At 37.5% G+C, this 16,634-nt stretch overlaps 1 protein-coding gene across 2 annotated transcripts in view; it reads left to right on the top strand.

Annotated features, from left to right (window-relative positions):
• Positions 1-16,634, top strand: part of tafa5b (TAFA chemokine like family member 5b) — a 47,516-nt gene that overhangs the window by 5,205 nt on the left and 25,677 nt on the right. Inside the window, exon 1 of one of the 2 annotated variants that reach the window (XM_056271035.1) lies at positions 13,336-13,938. The exons of the other annotated variant lie outside the window; for it this stretch is intronic. Coding sequence (XP_056127010.1) covers positions 13,848-13,938 — 91 coding nt within the window. The 5' untranslated portion in view covers positions 13,336-13,847. Of the gene's footprint in view, positions 1-13,335; positions 13,939-16,634 lie in introns of those variants that run through there. 2 annotated transcript variants of the gene reach the window in all.

Raw genomic sequence — 16,634 nt, 5'->3', positions numbered from 1 at the left:
TAAATCAAGTTCAATTTGAAAGCAGGAGACGTGCCAGAAGTGCCATTGTGTAAGTCTTGAATAATGTAAAGCAGCTGATGCCTTTGCTTGTTGCGGAATCTCTTTGTGGCTCAAATAATTTAAGAAAAGCTTTCAGGAATCGCTCTTGCGGCAGCGTTGGAATGCTTTCTCCGGTCTCTAAAAACAAATTGTCATATGCAAAGAGCCTGGCTGCCACCAAGGTCATTTTGTTCATTTATTCATCTTTTTTTTTGAGCCCCCCTCCTTTGCAAGTGTTTGTCGGTATTGGTGATTGCAGACGATACCTGCTTGTTTATAATCGGCCTTAACCTCAGGTCAAAAGCTGAAACAGTATCATTACCCTGCATTTCATATCCACTATATATGACGACATTCATTTTTCATAAGCTCAACGAACACTGCCAGAAGTAAACAAGAAAAATCACCTTGTTCTCCATAATCCCTGACATGCATTTCATTAATACACAAAACTGAATGGAACAGAATGCAGAGGTCTCGAGATGTGTCTGAACTTGTTATAAACCAGACACAGTGTCATAAACTCTGGGAATGGGATAATTGAGACGTTTGTTTATAGGTCAATGACAAATAAAAGTACGGATATTTTAAAAATCTAGATTAGAACACAAGCCAAAATCTTAGAAACAGAAAAAGTACCGTTTTCAAGAAAAGTTTCAATTTAGTGTCATGTGGTGTAATCATCAAAAAAATGTACACATATTCATAATTATTCAAAAAAGTAATTATTTTTTAGGTAAAATATGTATATATATATATATGTATATATATCATCATGACTTATATTCTGACTTATCGTTTTTAAAATATCATTCAGTTTTGGTGGTGTCACACATAAAAACCTGAATTAATGGTCGTGTCATAAAAAGGTCAAACTATCTGTTATTTTAAGAGATTTTATTGACCTTGACACAGTCATGGCTGTCTGCTCTGTTGCAGGGGTCGTCTATATGCCATAATTTCCTATAATTTCCTGTCCTCTCTATGCCATCATTTCCAGTCATCTCCTGTCCTCTCTATTTCCTGTCCTCTCTATGCCATCATTTCCTGTCATTTCCTTTCCTCTCTATGCCATCATTTCCTGTCCTCTCTATGCCATCATTTCCTATCATTTCCTGTCCTCTCTATGCCACCATTTCCTATCAATTCCTGTCCTCTCTATGCCATCATTTCTTGTCATTTCCTGTCCTCTCTATACCATAATTTCCTGTCATTTCCTGTCCTCTCTATTTCCTGTCCTCTCTATACCATAATTTCCTGTCATTTCCAAGGGGGTAATCCATCGACCGGAAGTTGAAGCCGGCCGGGTGCCGCCATGTTGTAGCAGAACTTCACTTGCGTTAGCATTTCCATTGACTCCCAGTCATTTTGGCGTCACTTTGACAGCGAATAACTTTACATCTGAGGCGTTTAAAGACTCCATTTGTCCATTATTTATTTCTAAAGAAACACGACAATGTATAAAGGGCTCCATTACCTTCTATGTTACATTATGGCCCCGTAGAGACAGATTTAGTAAAAATAGGCTAACGATTGCGTCATAACCACTCGACTCTCTGTCGTGCTGTACAGAAATTACCGTACAGACAGGAGGAGAAGCTCGCAGGCAATCGGGGGGACGTCCCGTCAAGGGAGAAGCCCATAGATAATGAGTCCATAAAAGCAACGGAATACTTACTCCTGCTCACTCACGCCAAATAACTCTTTGCTCAAGTTCCCCGTCTCTGCAAGATTAACATTGGCAGTTTTCACGCACAGCTACTAGAAGATTAACGTCTGTCAGACAGGTTGCTCACGTCATCAAGCTTAGTTTGAGTCGGTCTGAGTCTGCGCGTCAGGAACGGAAGTTCTCAAAAATCGCTAAAAGTGGGCTTCAACTGTCTCAACTGAGTTCCAATGAGATGGCTCTGTCCATTTTTTTTACTGTCTATGGTCATTTCCTGTCCTCTCTATACCATAATTTCCTGTCATTTCCTGTCCTCTCTATTTCCTGTCCTCTCTATACCATAATTTCCTGTCATTTCCTGTCCTCTCTATACCATCATTTCCTGTCATTTCCTGTCCTCTCTATTTCCTGTCCTCTCTATACCATAATTTCCTGTCATATCCTGTCCTCTCTATGCCATCATTTCCTAGAATTTCCTGTCCTCTCTATACCATAATTTCCTGTCATTTCCTGTCCTCTCTATTTCCTGTCCTCTCTATGCCATCATTTCCTATCATTTCCTGTCCTCTCTGTGCCATCATTTCCTGTCATTTCCCGTCCTCTATATGCCATCATTTCCTATAATTTCATGTCCTCTCTATGCCACCATTTCCTATCATTTCAACATCAAGTTTAAAAAAAAGTAAAATTTTGAGCAAAAAGCTGAGAAAATCGCGTTTTTGTCAAATACTATCCAGATCGGATTCAGAAGGATGATCAAAACACAGATGGAGTAGATCGAGTCCATCAACACCCCCAAAGCTTCACAGTCCTGGGTCGACATTTCATTCAGTAACATTAGGCAGTTTTGATTTATATGCTGTTTAATGTTGATGATCGTGTTATTTTACATATGCATCTGCTTACATATGCTATCGCTTGTTTCTGCTTCTTTTTCACCTGTGTTTTAATATGGAGATTCAGTGATGTCTCATAGCGCCCCCTACCGTATAAATGGGAAAACACGGAAAGCCGGAAAATTCCATCAATGGCGGGGAAAGAGCTAATTCACTGTCTTGAGTAGGTACTTATTTTGAATAAGAAGTACGTTCTATTATAGTATGAATGTAATCTGGACTTACTATATTCGCCATGTTGCCCTTATCACTTGACTACCAGTGTCAGTTACGTCACTTCACTGCCATTCATAAATCCATTGAGTGTTTACATATTCATACAACAAAATATTCTGGGGGCTTGCTGGCAACTTTTTAATTTTTTTTTTATAAAACTCTGGCGTGGAAAGTATTTCTGAATAAATGAATAGATTCAGACCAAAAATGCACTGACCTTTATATAGACCAATAATTAAAAAATGGCATGTCCTGAGAGAAGTATTAAAGGACAGACCCACACATACATACACACCTTTTCAGAATTGTTTCTCCATCTACTGAAGGGCAGATGCTTTATGATTTGCCTTGAAAATGTTCTTGTGTGCTTTGCATAGCAACGACGGGAAACTGGTATAAATTCTGCACTGAATATAGAATGAATGTATTCCCATCTGACCTGTGGGCAGTAAAATTCATAAAGTGGCCCATCTTTTACAAGCACATTAACTTTTTTCTCCTCTCTCTCAATGCGGTGGTAATGCTGCCAACAGTTTTGAGAAAATGGAGTTATCCTCTGTGGAATGCCTTCTCGTGATTACATCTCTGGCCTAAACAATATTTTAGCCAAATCTGTATTTGATTTTATTGATCCTTTACAAGATATTAGATTTTAATAAGCAATCTCTTTTTAAGTCTCTTTCAGTCATTGCTCATAGAATCATCAGACTAAAGGGTTTCCTTTAAATCCCTGCATTGTCATAGTGATAATGTTATGAAATCTGCAGTGTTTCACTGTGCCGAATGATGTAGCACTTTAGAAATGTGGTCACAGAAGTTGTCTATGTTTTGACAAGCCAAGAGAATTTAGCTTTACAACTTGATAATCTACCCCTGCATCATTCACATGAAAGCCTTTTTAAGCTCGGTTGCTTGCCCACACTACACCTTGTCTGAATGATTTATCCAAAATGTTTGTCAAAAACTGCTTACTATCAACGTTTACGCCGCTGTGGATGGCACATTTGAATCTGTCAATAATTAATTTCACACATGCTATCCATTTCATAAACACTAGCTACAATGGTGCATCACGGTCAATGGGCAAAATGTTAGTTCAGTCAAATCAATACTGTCCTTAATAACACTGGCCTGCCCTGCATGGAAAACCCTTCAGAACTAGAGAAAGATCTGCTTTTCCATCCTCGTGCCCTTTTTGAAACCCCCCATCTATCTTTTAAACAGACCAAGGCACTGCTGTTTCACTCAGTAAATATTGACTTTACACATGGAGTCATTTCTGTCATGTAGTAGGCTACCTTTTGAGCAGACTTTTAGAAATAGGCAATACGAGTAGGATTGATAGTTTGCATGAGGGTGTCAACTTGAAGTTAATTGTGATAATTGTTTCAGAAATTAGTGCAAAACACTCTGAAACATGGCTCTAATGGCAACAATTATTCAAACAGTATTGAAAACATTTAAAATGTTCAATTAATCCATAAATCACACGTCTTAAAGGCGGCATCAAAAAGAAGTTACGATTTATTTTCTTCCCTATTGTGATGTATACAAGGAAGAAGAAAAATGTGGGGTGGGACTTGATTTTTTCCATTGGGAATTGATTGGATGGTTGTGGTTTGCTATTGGTCGATCTCAAAGTGAGTGTAAGGCCCGGCTCGATCGGCCCAAAGTCCGGCATCCAATCAAATGTTCTGGAATAAAGAGAAGACGAACCCGACATTTAAGAAATACATGAAGCTGAGAGTCTCGCCACTCTCAGCTTCTGATCTCTTGCTACATTTCATTATAGGGCCCTGATCTCTTGCTGCATTTCATTATATAGACAGACCTCATTTCATATGTAAACATGAGTTCACAGTGGATCACCCTCCCAGACTTACTGCGGGCAGAAGTTGATTTACAACCATTTGCTAACAGTGGGAATTTGCATTGAGTTCACACCTTCTGAGAGCAGGAGGGTTAAACTATCCACCCACCTTTGTGTGTATGTTATCTCTAAACTCTTAAAAACCTTATTACCTTTCGTTTTACTTATTTGGAAATGAGACATTTGTACCAGTCGCACTGAGACATTTCAAATGATACCAAACATCTATAATACTCGATGATAATCATTCACATTAAACCATTTAGATTCTTGGGTGAGTTTTTGGTGATATTCACATTGGGAAGAAGGAGTGGGGGATGAGGGAAAGAAATGTAGGTTAGGTGAGACTTTTGTCTCAAATGGTGAGTTCAAATGGTAATTTCCAAAGTGGTCGTTCCTCCAACCAGTTCTACCAGAAAGACTCGGGAGAATAATGCCGTTACCAGTAAATATTTATTAACAGCTCAGCAAGCATAATATGATATAAAGTTCTTTGGCGTAGGCCCCGTCCGTAGTTCGCATTCCGAGGGTACGGAATCTGCATGTCCTGCCTGAAGACGAAGGCAGTGGCGCAGCCGACCCCCCCTTATGGGACGGGACCATCCTGGTGGTGGTGTTGGGGAGGGTGGAGGAGAAGGGACATCTTGGTGGTGGAGGGGAGGATGGAGGTGAATGTAAGCGTCAGCATCTGCGAACTGAAACATGTAAGTTTCGACCTTTTATACTACGAGTATTTAGAGCACGATTGGATAAAGTGAAGGTAAACAGTGACGTAATGACTGAGTCTTCCCGGCAGAACTTACGCAAAAGCTGCATTTCTTCCAGTTTTTCCAGTCTTACATGAGTGACAGGTTGTCACGCCCTCACACCAATAAACACACCATCAGAGAAGAGAAGAGAAGAGATGTCGTTGCAAGAGGGAGGGAAGTTGTTTTGATTAAAGATTATGAGGGCACATGAATTTTAAAAAATGATGATGTGCATGGAATAATCATTTATAATAATAATAAATACAGGAATATAAAACATTTTTTTAATGGTGAACTTAATGTAACACCATCACACCATGAATAGTTAAACTGCATCAGCGAGTTAAATATTATCGCAATAAAATATCAAATTAATATGTTTCAACCGTGCAAATTGAGTTTAATATTTTAAGCCATACGTGTATATGATAGGGGAATGAAAATGTAGTGCACTGCAGGACCCATGAGTCTACAGCTTTACACTGGCCTGCCAGACCATTTCTCACTTTTCCTCTTTTTAAATCACAATGTGAAGACCGTCCCAAATTAGTCTGTGTAGATTGATTACTAAAGTCTTTGCGGGCAGGCGAGAGAAGAAGAGCCCTTCCTTCTTATCACTCAACGTATCTGGACTTGTCACAGTTTCCCACCTCTCTTTGATTGGGATCTCAACTATCAGCTTTTCTTTTTCGGACTGTCCGGACTGGGAGTAAAACTGTGAGGCTTAATCCATTCTGATTACCTCTAACAGCAGAAACGCATCACTCATCGCTCATATCAAAAGATACAGTTACAGTTTCACAATGTAGTTTTAAATATATATGGTTCCACATTAGCTAAACAAGAGTCGGAGATTGAAATGCCATATGGATCAACGTATCTTGAAACCGGGGGATAAACATTGCTGAAATGCAGTAGATTTACTGGAATGTATATTGTGAAGGCGGATGTCACATTTAATGGGATTCATCCAAATTGGATTGCACAACCCAAACTGTAATAAGGATGCGCTGTGCAGTTTAGACTTTGGTTGGTGGTGGAATTTCCTCTTCAGGTTTCTTGTATTTTATTTGTCTTGACTAATTATGCTGAATTGAAATGAAGGTTTCACACCCTAGAAGCCATGATCCTGTGGTTCGAACACCTGTCAGAGCAGAAAGTCTTACATGTGCACATCAGTATTGAAATTAGTTTGATTTGGAGAGATATGAGTCATTTCACCTGCTATTCATTGTCATTCTGATAGGATGCTCTTTTGTCTTGCGTTAAAGGTCTAGTTCATCCAGAAATGAAATTCTGTCATTATTTACTCACTCTCATGCTGTTCTGAATCCATATGATTGAAGAATATTCTGGCCACTTTAATAGAAAGTGAATGATGATGACTGGAGCTGTCAAGCTTCAAAATGACAAAAGCACCATAAAACGGTCATATATTCAAGTTCTTTCCCAGCTAACAATAAAACAGTATGTTCTAAGAACGGTTAGCTAACGTTCCAATTAGGTTGTGAAAAACTAATTTCTGAATGTTAAAAACGTCCAGTTTTTTAAAAAATGTTTTAAAACCGTTTTTTCATAACATTTAGGGAACATTCCTTTTGATAATTCTGCAACCATTATTGATTTAAAATTTTTTTCCCTCAATGAGTAGACATGAATCTCATTTATGTTTCATTAACCAATTGTTCTTTTAATTCATATTCTTTCATAGAATCAGTTGATTCAGTTCACAAATCCAGTTTAGAAGCTCTTCAGCGCATTCAAAAGTATCTTTTTAAAATGCTTTAAATCATACAAATTCGCTGTATTGTAAAATAGCAATGGTTTCTTATGAGATCTGGATGGCTTTTCCCAAAATGCACTTTGGTTCAAATTTGCACTACTTAAAGGTGCTCTATGTAACTTTTCTACTAAAATGAATCCTTTTTTTATTGCCTGTGTGTGAAGGGGTTGTAATCACACATTAAAATGATCCACTTGTCGAGTTTTGCTATTACCTCTGAAGGCCAGTATTCCTATTTCTATATGTGAAGTCTCCGGGTCGGATTTACCGCGAAATCCAACGGATGTGACGTGCATGCGCGCTCCCGAGCCTCTCTCCTTATATACAGTCTATTGTAGACGGTCAGGGAGTTACGTCCGGTTAAAGGCGCACGTTTTTCGGCTTATATCTCAGTCAATCTTTGATCAATATTCCCAAGACTCTAATCGTTCGTAGTGCTGGACGGGGCCTTTCGAACGAGCCCACCCCCGAGGTCCAACTCGCCCGGCTCCCCGAGTTATAGCCGTTCGAAATCGGGGGTCCCAGCGAACGGCGATCCGGTAGGGGGCATCCCCGAGGCCCGCCACTCTAGCGTTCGGGCAAGGGTTCCCCTGGGACCTCCTCCCCCGAATTTGAGCTCTCTGGGTCTTTGCGTTCCAGAGATACGAGCGATTTTCTTCTGAGATCGTGACGTCACCGGCGTCCGCAATTTTGCAGCACGCCCGATGGTTTTCTGCTAATATCTCCGCGAAAACACCACCAAAAACTATGGAACTTATATGGTTCTTTTCAGCTCGACTAGATCAGGGGTTCTCAAACATTTTGGAGCCAGGGACCCCTTACAGGGGAAAAACATTTCCAAGGACCCCCTCATATTTATAACAGTGACTGAGCCTAAAGTTAATGTGGGAGCGGTTAATTAAATATTTTGACACAAATAGTCTCCACCCAGGGTCATATGCAGGGTTTTCTAAATAGCATACTGAGGTCCCAAAAATGATCTTGCTAGGGGGGTCCGGGGGCATGCCCCCCCGAGGAATTTTAGATTTTCTTGATCTACACGTGCATTTTAAGGTGTTTTTAAGGCCAAAAATTGTACTTTTATTCTTGATATACCCAGAAAGAATGGAAGTGCAATGTGACAACATGTCCCATAGGTGGGGCACATTGTAACATGACCATATGACAGATTAAAATGTTATCTGATCTAATCAAACAAATATACAAGACAAACAAAAATATTTTCTCAATAAAATACAATGAACTTTTTCATATAAAATAATGGCATTTTAAAATAATTAAAAATAAACAAATTTTTGAGTTTGACAACGTACAACATAGTTCAAAACATATTCATTGTAACGCAGTGTGACAACATGACCCACTTGCACAACTGGGATTTACGTTGTGCCCCGCTATCCCCTATATTTCCTTTCCCGGTTGATACTTTGCAAACTGATTGTTTCTGTCGTTCGTTTAAAACTTCTATCTAAAACAGCTGTTTAGTTTAGCGATTTACATCTTATCTCGCACTTTATGACCGAATAACTGAAGCGTCATGCGGAAATTCGCGCTCGGCTTGCAGCTTCTGTGAACATAAACCCGCCTACTTTGATTTATTCTCCGACTCAAACATTTTGACATTGACGAGCGCTGTTAGTCTGCTGAAGCAGCTCAGATGAGAAGGTCAGTTATCATCGCGATGTTTAATATCCTTGCAGCACCAAATTAGAGTTAATATTAGGCAATTATTTCACAACTTTCATTATACACATAGAAAAATTACAGAGGCCCGGACCTCAATTGTGGGTATACGACCCTGTCCCTATGCACAAATTTATAATTTACTGTATTTTCCAGAAAATAAGTTGGACCTGAGTGTGTAATACTTTGTTGCGCTCTTGAGGCGTAGTAGGCATACTTCCCCTCACTCCACAGCAAATCCTTAAATTAATGGTATTCAGAACAAAACGAGAATGAAAAATTATACTATTAATAGATAATAATACAAATAATAATAATAGTAGTATACAGACAACATTTATTTAAAACATCAATTCTAAACGAATTAAGTTGAATCGAAACTGAAACTGCAGACGTTGGGCTCGTGCATCTCTCATTCGGTCCAAAGTTTCCATATTTGCGATGTAGCCTAACATTTGGATGCTTAACTATTTATGTAAAGAAAGCTTCATGCTTCAGTCCCAATATAGGCCTACACGTATCAGCATCTTCACATTTGGAGAAATGAGATTGGAACAATAGCAAGTCGACAGTATATGATTGACCGTCACTGCCTTCATAGTGTACAACAGACAAATTAAATTAAGCAGAACTTTTTATAAGTTCGGTGAGTATTTTATTTTGACAATGAACAGGTTTTGATGTCAAATTAGCAGTGCTAGAACTGACATATTGTGCGCGCACACGAGACGCCGGCGCGAACACTTGGATTTTTCCTCAGCAGTGGAAACAAAGGAATACTCTTATTTATGGTCATACAGATAAGAGTACATCATTCAAAACGGCAAAGTGTCTATTTTTTATTTGTGTATACATTAAAAATGACTACAAAATGTCATGCCTTTTAAAAATAAAGAACACAACAGGATGCGCGTTCTGCCGTCTCTGTCTCCTTTCTGGCGCACGTGCCCAAAAATCGACCAAAACACAGCGAATACTTGACGCACAGACATAAGAAATATAGATAGATTATCTATCTATAGAAACCTTTAAGAGCCTACTTTTTTATTATTTGACATTAAATGCATTATATAAGTCACGTTGGAATAAATAGCAAGTTTTCAGATGCTAAAGAAAACATGACTTATAGTCGGGAAAAAGCGGTAGGCTGTTATAAATTATTTCGCGGACCCCCTGGCTATAGTTCACGGACCACCAGGGGTCCGCGGACCCCACATTGAGAACCACTGGACTAGATGGTCCCAACGAGCTCGGTGCTCGCCGAATCCGTCAAGTATTCGCCGAGATATTTGCGTAATAGACGGTATTGTCTATGAGTTCGAGCACGAGCGCTCTTGTAAAATTTGGTTGCAATCTGAAACCTCACCACTAGAGGCCGCTAAAAGTTACATAGAGCACCTTTAAGAGTTTGTTCATGACATGCAAAAATGTCACATTAGAGACCGAACATCATTGTACTACATAACAAAAAGTTATTTTGAAGAATGAAAACTGCTTTTGTCCATACAATGAAACTCGATGGGGTCCAAAACAACTCCACTGGTCCCCATTGACTTTCATTGTGTGGACAAAAAAACAATGGGACATTTTTGAAGATTTCTTACACAGAATAAAGAAAGTTATACAGGTTTGGAACGACATTCTTGGAGTTTTTGGCTCAACTATCTCTTTAAATGAGTAGTATTTTGCAGATCAATCTATTACTTTTACAGAATCGTTGCTTTGCTCACTTGATGTGTGTCCTCTAGACTTTCATTCAGGTAGCAGGTTCCCAGGGTCAGTGAAGACGGTGGCCCTGTGATTAATCCTGACAATGACAAAGATATTGATTATAACAAGACACACCATGTCGTCAGGCGTATTGTGAAGTGGAAAGTGCGCTTTAGGGACATTCAGCAGTCAAGCGGTGGTCTGCGCTTTGCTCCCCCAGAGTGTTGCAGTGATAACGCTGACAGGAATGCTGCATAACATTACGGTGCAGGTGAGAGCGCCCTTGGCTCTCAGACAGGAAGATTGTGTAAGTCAAGATGCATTAATATGTTTTTATGTTTCCCCTCTTTATTTTCTCCCTGCCTCCAAAGCACATTAGCACATGCTGTTCTTAAAATATCCTGAATTTCATTCAAACTATTTTTATACAGTTTGGATCCCAAGTTCAACTGATTCACTGATCCGGTTAACAGCTCACTGCAGGGGAAGAATGTCATTGAATACGGACTTAAATTTCTGTCTCTTCACATAAATCTATCACATGACACTTTTATTATACTTTTATGGTGCTTTTTGTCATTATGGAGCTTGACAGAGGTTTCATTTATGGGGATGCTTCTAATGCTCTCATTAGCATGAGATAAATGTTTAGTAGCCTAAGTAATCTTTATCATTTCAAATCTAAGTTTTGATGTTCTTATAGCTATCTAAGAAGTTCTCTGAACAAATGGATTTCTGATTCCAAATCCAAGAAAAGGATTTAGATAAAAAGGGCAAACAGTGGCTTGTCCCTGCATTGATCTGAGAGATTAAGTCCATGAATTGAAATGTTGAGTTTTTTTCCCCATCGGTGTGTGGAATTTTAACAATTGTTTAATTCACACTGTTTATTTTCACCATAATACTTGATGAAAACAGTTCAGAAATGAATATTCATAGGTACTTTCTATGGGTAGTCGTCATGCGCAGATTTTATAGCTGGAATTAGCTTGGTGTGATTTTTTTTATCCACCAGAAATAGCAAACAAAATAGGGTACTGAGTCTGGCTGATATTGTTTATATATCACACCAATATTGCTTTCCAGTGTCTCCTCTGAGACGTTGCAATTACTATGGAAAACAAATGTAAAAAGTAAATAAATGAAAGCCGGCTTAATAAATTGGAACCAGGTCTATTGTCCCACCACATTTTTTCATACAGTACTGCTAACAAACACTGCAGAGTCAAATATAGATATTCCCCTTAGACGAGATGGAAATTGAGAGATAGAGCGGGAGAAAATGCTAGATCTGTAGGAGATATATTGGCAACACAGGAGGAACATGTTATTATAGGGCTGGATATTTCAGTAGCAGCTTGACTTTGCAGTGGTGCGGTATTCTGAACATATTTAATTGGGTCCCCGCTGATTGATTGCCATTCTTCCTCTGAAGCTCGGAGTACGTGAGAACAATATGAGAATATGATGGGATGTCATGTGTGGACAGCTGTACTTGGGGGTAATATGAAAAGTGACATTAACAGCAGAGAAAATGGATTACTTTTAAATCTGAATATATGCATTAAATAGATCATTATTAATTATATCATCAAGAAACAAAGAAAAGAGCTATTCATCACTGGATGAAGAAGCATTTTTAGGGAAGATTAAGGAAATAACTAAAACTAATAAACCATGAGAAAGCAAGTCTCCCTCCTGAAATGCATATACATGCATTAAATTTGAATGTTAATTTAGATTGTGTGTGTACCGAACCTCATGTTGATCCAGGGGGATTGTCACTGTTATAAATAGCCTAAATGGCTTTGGGTAAAATCATCTTCAAAATGACAGCTTGATATTTACATATAAATCTGAACATCAACATGATATTTAACATTTCCTAAATGTAATTGCCTACATCAGATGGAAAATGAAAGAAACTAATTTTGACCTGCATATGTAGGCTAAACTATGAAGTACCATGCAAGTCATGTAAATTAAAATGTATTATTAAATATTTTTACTGTAAATTTTTTTAAAAAATGTTATAATTTATGGATATATAATATAGGCCTATACACACACATATATATGTATAGATTCTTCACAGTTTCTGTAAGATAATCACACAAACATAAACACACCAGGGTAACATATAGGCTATATATATATATACATATATATATATATATATATATATATATATATATATATATATATATACATATATATATATATATATATATATATATATATATATATATATATATATATATATATATATATATATATATATATATATATATATATATATATACTGTGAAGTTAGAAAATAAAATATGCAGTCACCAAAATGCTTGTAATATCATCACTGTATTTGTACAGTAAAGTTATGGCAACCACATAAAAGGTAAATAAAATAAACTATTTCATAGTGTATTAATATGAATGGGAACTCTCCTTTGATCTATATATAAACAGCATACTAAATGTGACTTTTTGATTGAAGATTGAAGACGCCTTAACTAGGTAACTTATGTATTCCTGTCAGGTCAAAAAAAAAAAAAGAGAAAGAATATAGCAAAAAGTACAAACATACTTATGCAATTTAGAATATAACTGGTGGCCTACTGTAGCCATGTATGTCTCTCTCGATCTCATAAGTGGAATCGCCCGGAGATTGACAGATTTAACAGTGATGACGTCGATTTTCAACCAAGATGAAACTCGCGTGCAGACCCGCAGCCTCAGTTAGACGCTCAGACGGGCAGCACCGCGCGCTTTCTTGGGATGCACGCGCGTCCGCACAATTTCTGCTGGGAAGTCAACAGAACATAGCAGTAGACTAGAGACCTCTCGCGTGATGCTGGACATATTGAGGTCTTTTCCTGGACTTTAACGGAATTCCGGGGGCGAAAGTTGTTTATGTTTAGTTCGAGGCTCTTGTGTGTGGATGTGGGAAGACATGCGGCGAATTGGCTGTTAAATATTTCGGGACGAGAATTGAGAGAGAGACTATGCTGCGGTTAATGGGACACGAAGTGTCAGATGCCGCGTTGAAACTCGTATTGAACTTTAATCTCTCCGAATAGAAACCTGTCGCGCGAGCAGTTCCACACATACCAATAGGCTTTTCCGCATGGAAAGTGTCCTTACCGATCAGCCTGTTCTTCCTGAGAATAAGGGAATGTTTATTGCGTGTTGAGTCGGGATGGATGTGCTGTTGTGAACGCGTCAGATCTTCAGAAAGATGCAGCATCTTCGTGTGGCGTGGGCGCTCGCGGGAGCGGCGCTGGGCTTTTTTCTGCTCTTCTGGATTCAAGCGCATTTCTTCGGCGAAGGTAAGCCGTAGGCTACTCTAACGGTCAAATTGTCAGAATTAACTGAATGCCGAAAAAAAGTGCTAATTTCACGATAAATTATTAGGCCTATAAGAAAAACATGCAGTTGTGGTTGCCAGAACTTTACCGTAAAATATAGATAGTGATGATGTAAACATTTTTATGACTTTTGGTTTGCCTATTACGCGTATTTATTTTTCCTAACTGTGGCCCATATACGTCATTAAATCATATAATATTAATACCAACCTATTTGCGTAAATGTTTGTTACTGTGAAATGTACTGATAATTGTACAGGTGGAACAATGGAAGGCCACATGATGATACGTCAATGAAAATTGGCCTCTACAGCAACTATAATAACATAAAGAAGACAGAGTTACATACCCAAACATCAGACACTAAAATAATTCAGTAAACTTAACATATAATGCAACAAAAAATGTAAACGTACATTTGTGTATAGGGAATTGGGGGATGGGAATGCAGGATTAATGTGGTTTTAATCCTGCATTAAAACCACCTTAAGATTGCAGGATTAAGATTTACTTACAAAAATATAATTTCAGCAATATCTTACCGTAAAGGTATACGTAGGCTACTGCCTTGTTAAATATACAATTCAGAATTTTTACTTTTCAAAAGCATTTTGTTTTTTAAATATCTTTCAGTTACAAAAACTGAACCATCAGACACTAAAATAATGCACTAAACTTGAACAATAACATAAAATACAACATAAAAAACTTAATGGATAATGGCTCTTTCTCCACAAATTATAAAGGAGTTTCTGAGATTTACTTAAAAAAATATAATTTAAGCAAAAGGCTATCTATATCATAAAAGTATACGCATTGTTGAATATGCAAATTGAGGAATTGTTAATATGTTTTAAGAGGTGTTCTTTTTCTCTTAAATGTAATATTTTTTGAGTGCCATATAACATATCAGGGTTGCACTTGCACGATACCGGTACCACGGTATAACCATAACGCGATACCAAAGCTTCAAAATACTGGCGATGCCACTGCTAAACAGTAAGTAATGTTGTATTTGCGGCAGTAAAACTATTAAAATAACTATTATAAAAGTTAATTTGAACACTTAATGGCTGGAAAAACATTACAAGAGAGTCTTTTTGAGTGCCTTTGCCTTTCTGCTGTCCCCTGTGCAGTGAATGCTGTGTAGAATTTGCACTTTATTGAGTGTTATCCTTCAAAAGTGCGTCTGATTCCAGCTCATTTTGCAATGGAACGTTGCACGTCATTGATTGCCCTGTGGTTTATCAGATGAAAGGGTATGAAAAGATTTTTTAAATTAGCAGCTCAAACATCTCTATTCAACATCATAAGATCTTTATATAAGAATTTATTCTCTCAACTGGTGCTCATTTGACCACTTCTGTAACAGGTGGTTTGTTTCTAGAATCATCTTTGTGATGATGAATGGAATTCAGTTCATCAACAGTGGCATTTGCACTCATTTCTTATCAATCATTTCAATCCTAATTAAAATGTGACTTGCTTAATAGCCCATTTAGGCTATAACATGATAGTCTAAACACAGTTTAGCAATATGACACGAGCAAGAGTGCTGTTTTCCGAATATCAGCACGATTGATTTTACACAACAGTTCAATAAACAAAAAGTTATTATTAAATGACAGTTTAGACAATATTGTTTTTCCAATGAAAATAGTTATTCCAAACAAAGCAGTTTGGCAGACTTGCCGCAACCTACTGGCGGTTTTAGATTCCCATTTAAAAGAAGGCCCATTAGCCTATTTGATGTTTTTCAACATAACATTATTGTTAATTAATAATCACAATTGTAATTGCAGTGTAAATGCATTGATACCACCTCGCAGCATTAAACTGTCAGTGTAAATACATCTAAATGTCACTTCAGATGCAGCATCTGTGCCACTTCTGCAGTGCCAAGATGGATTTTGTTTACACTAATTTCATTTGATAAGTAACAAAGCCAGTTAATTATCATTAATAAAGTATTCACATGAAAATGTAATCTATTAGTTTTCATTTACATCTATGTATTTTATGAAAATTTGGTCCATTTTGTAGATTTGAATTATGAATTAACTACACAATACTGCATGGTATCGGGATATTACTTGGTATTGGTAGATATGTTTATGGTATCGTGACAACCCTATAACACATATTGCTTATATCAACATGTCAGTATGCAAACACAATGAGATGGAAAAGAGACAAGAGTAATTTGGACCTGTTTTTTTAAAGAATATAATGTATTTCCTTATTGCACTTGTAATCATTACCATATACATTTATTTTTTATGTGTATGACACACATATAGTGCATGCATATGCTCTGCCATGTACGTGCATCAATGATACTCTGCATTCATCTGGCATCAGAATTGATAAGAAAAAAATTGCGCATGACCTTTCATGTACGTGTGCACTTAAATAGCTTAAGGCCAAACCAAGGACCATCTGTTTGAATTGCTACTCCATTTATTTACTTAAGGAAATGCCATATTAATATCAATGTCATTTACTGACTTTCTTTGCAACTGAACAACAATCATGTAACCTAGTTTGGAGACATACGATGCATGCTGATATCAAAACTATTCGGTTTTACAATTTGATTTACAATCAATTGTTATTATATATGATCTTGTGGATAGCATATAGACTGGATTGTGACA

This window comes from Rhinichthys klamathensis, unplaced genomic scaffold, assembly GCF_029890125.1.
Source record: "Rhinichthys klamathensis goyatoka isolate OS25496 unplaced genomic scaffold, OSU_Roscu_1.1 h1tg000310l_1, whole genome shotgun sequence".
Lineage (NCBI taxonomy): Eukaryota > Metazoa > Chordata > Actinopteri > Cypriniformes > Leuciscidae > Rhinichthys > Rhinichthys klamathensis.
This window is presented reverse-complemented; position numbering and strand designations above follow the sequence as displayed.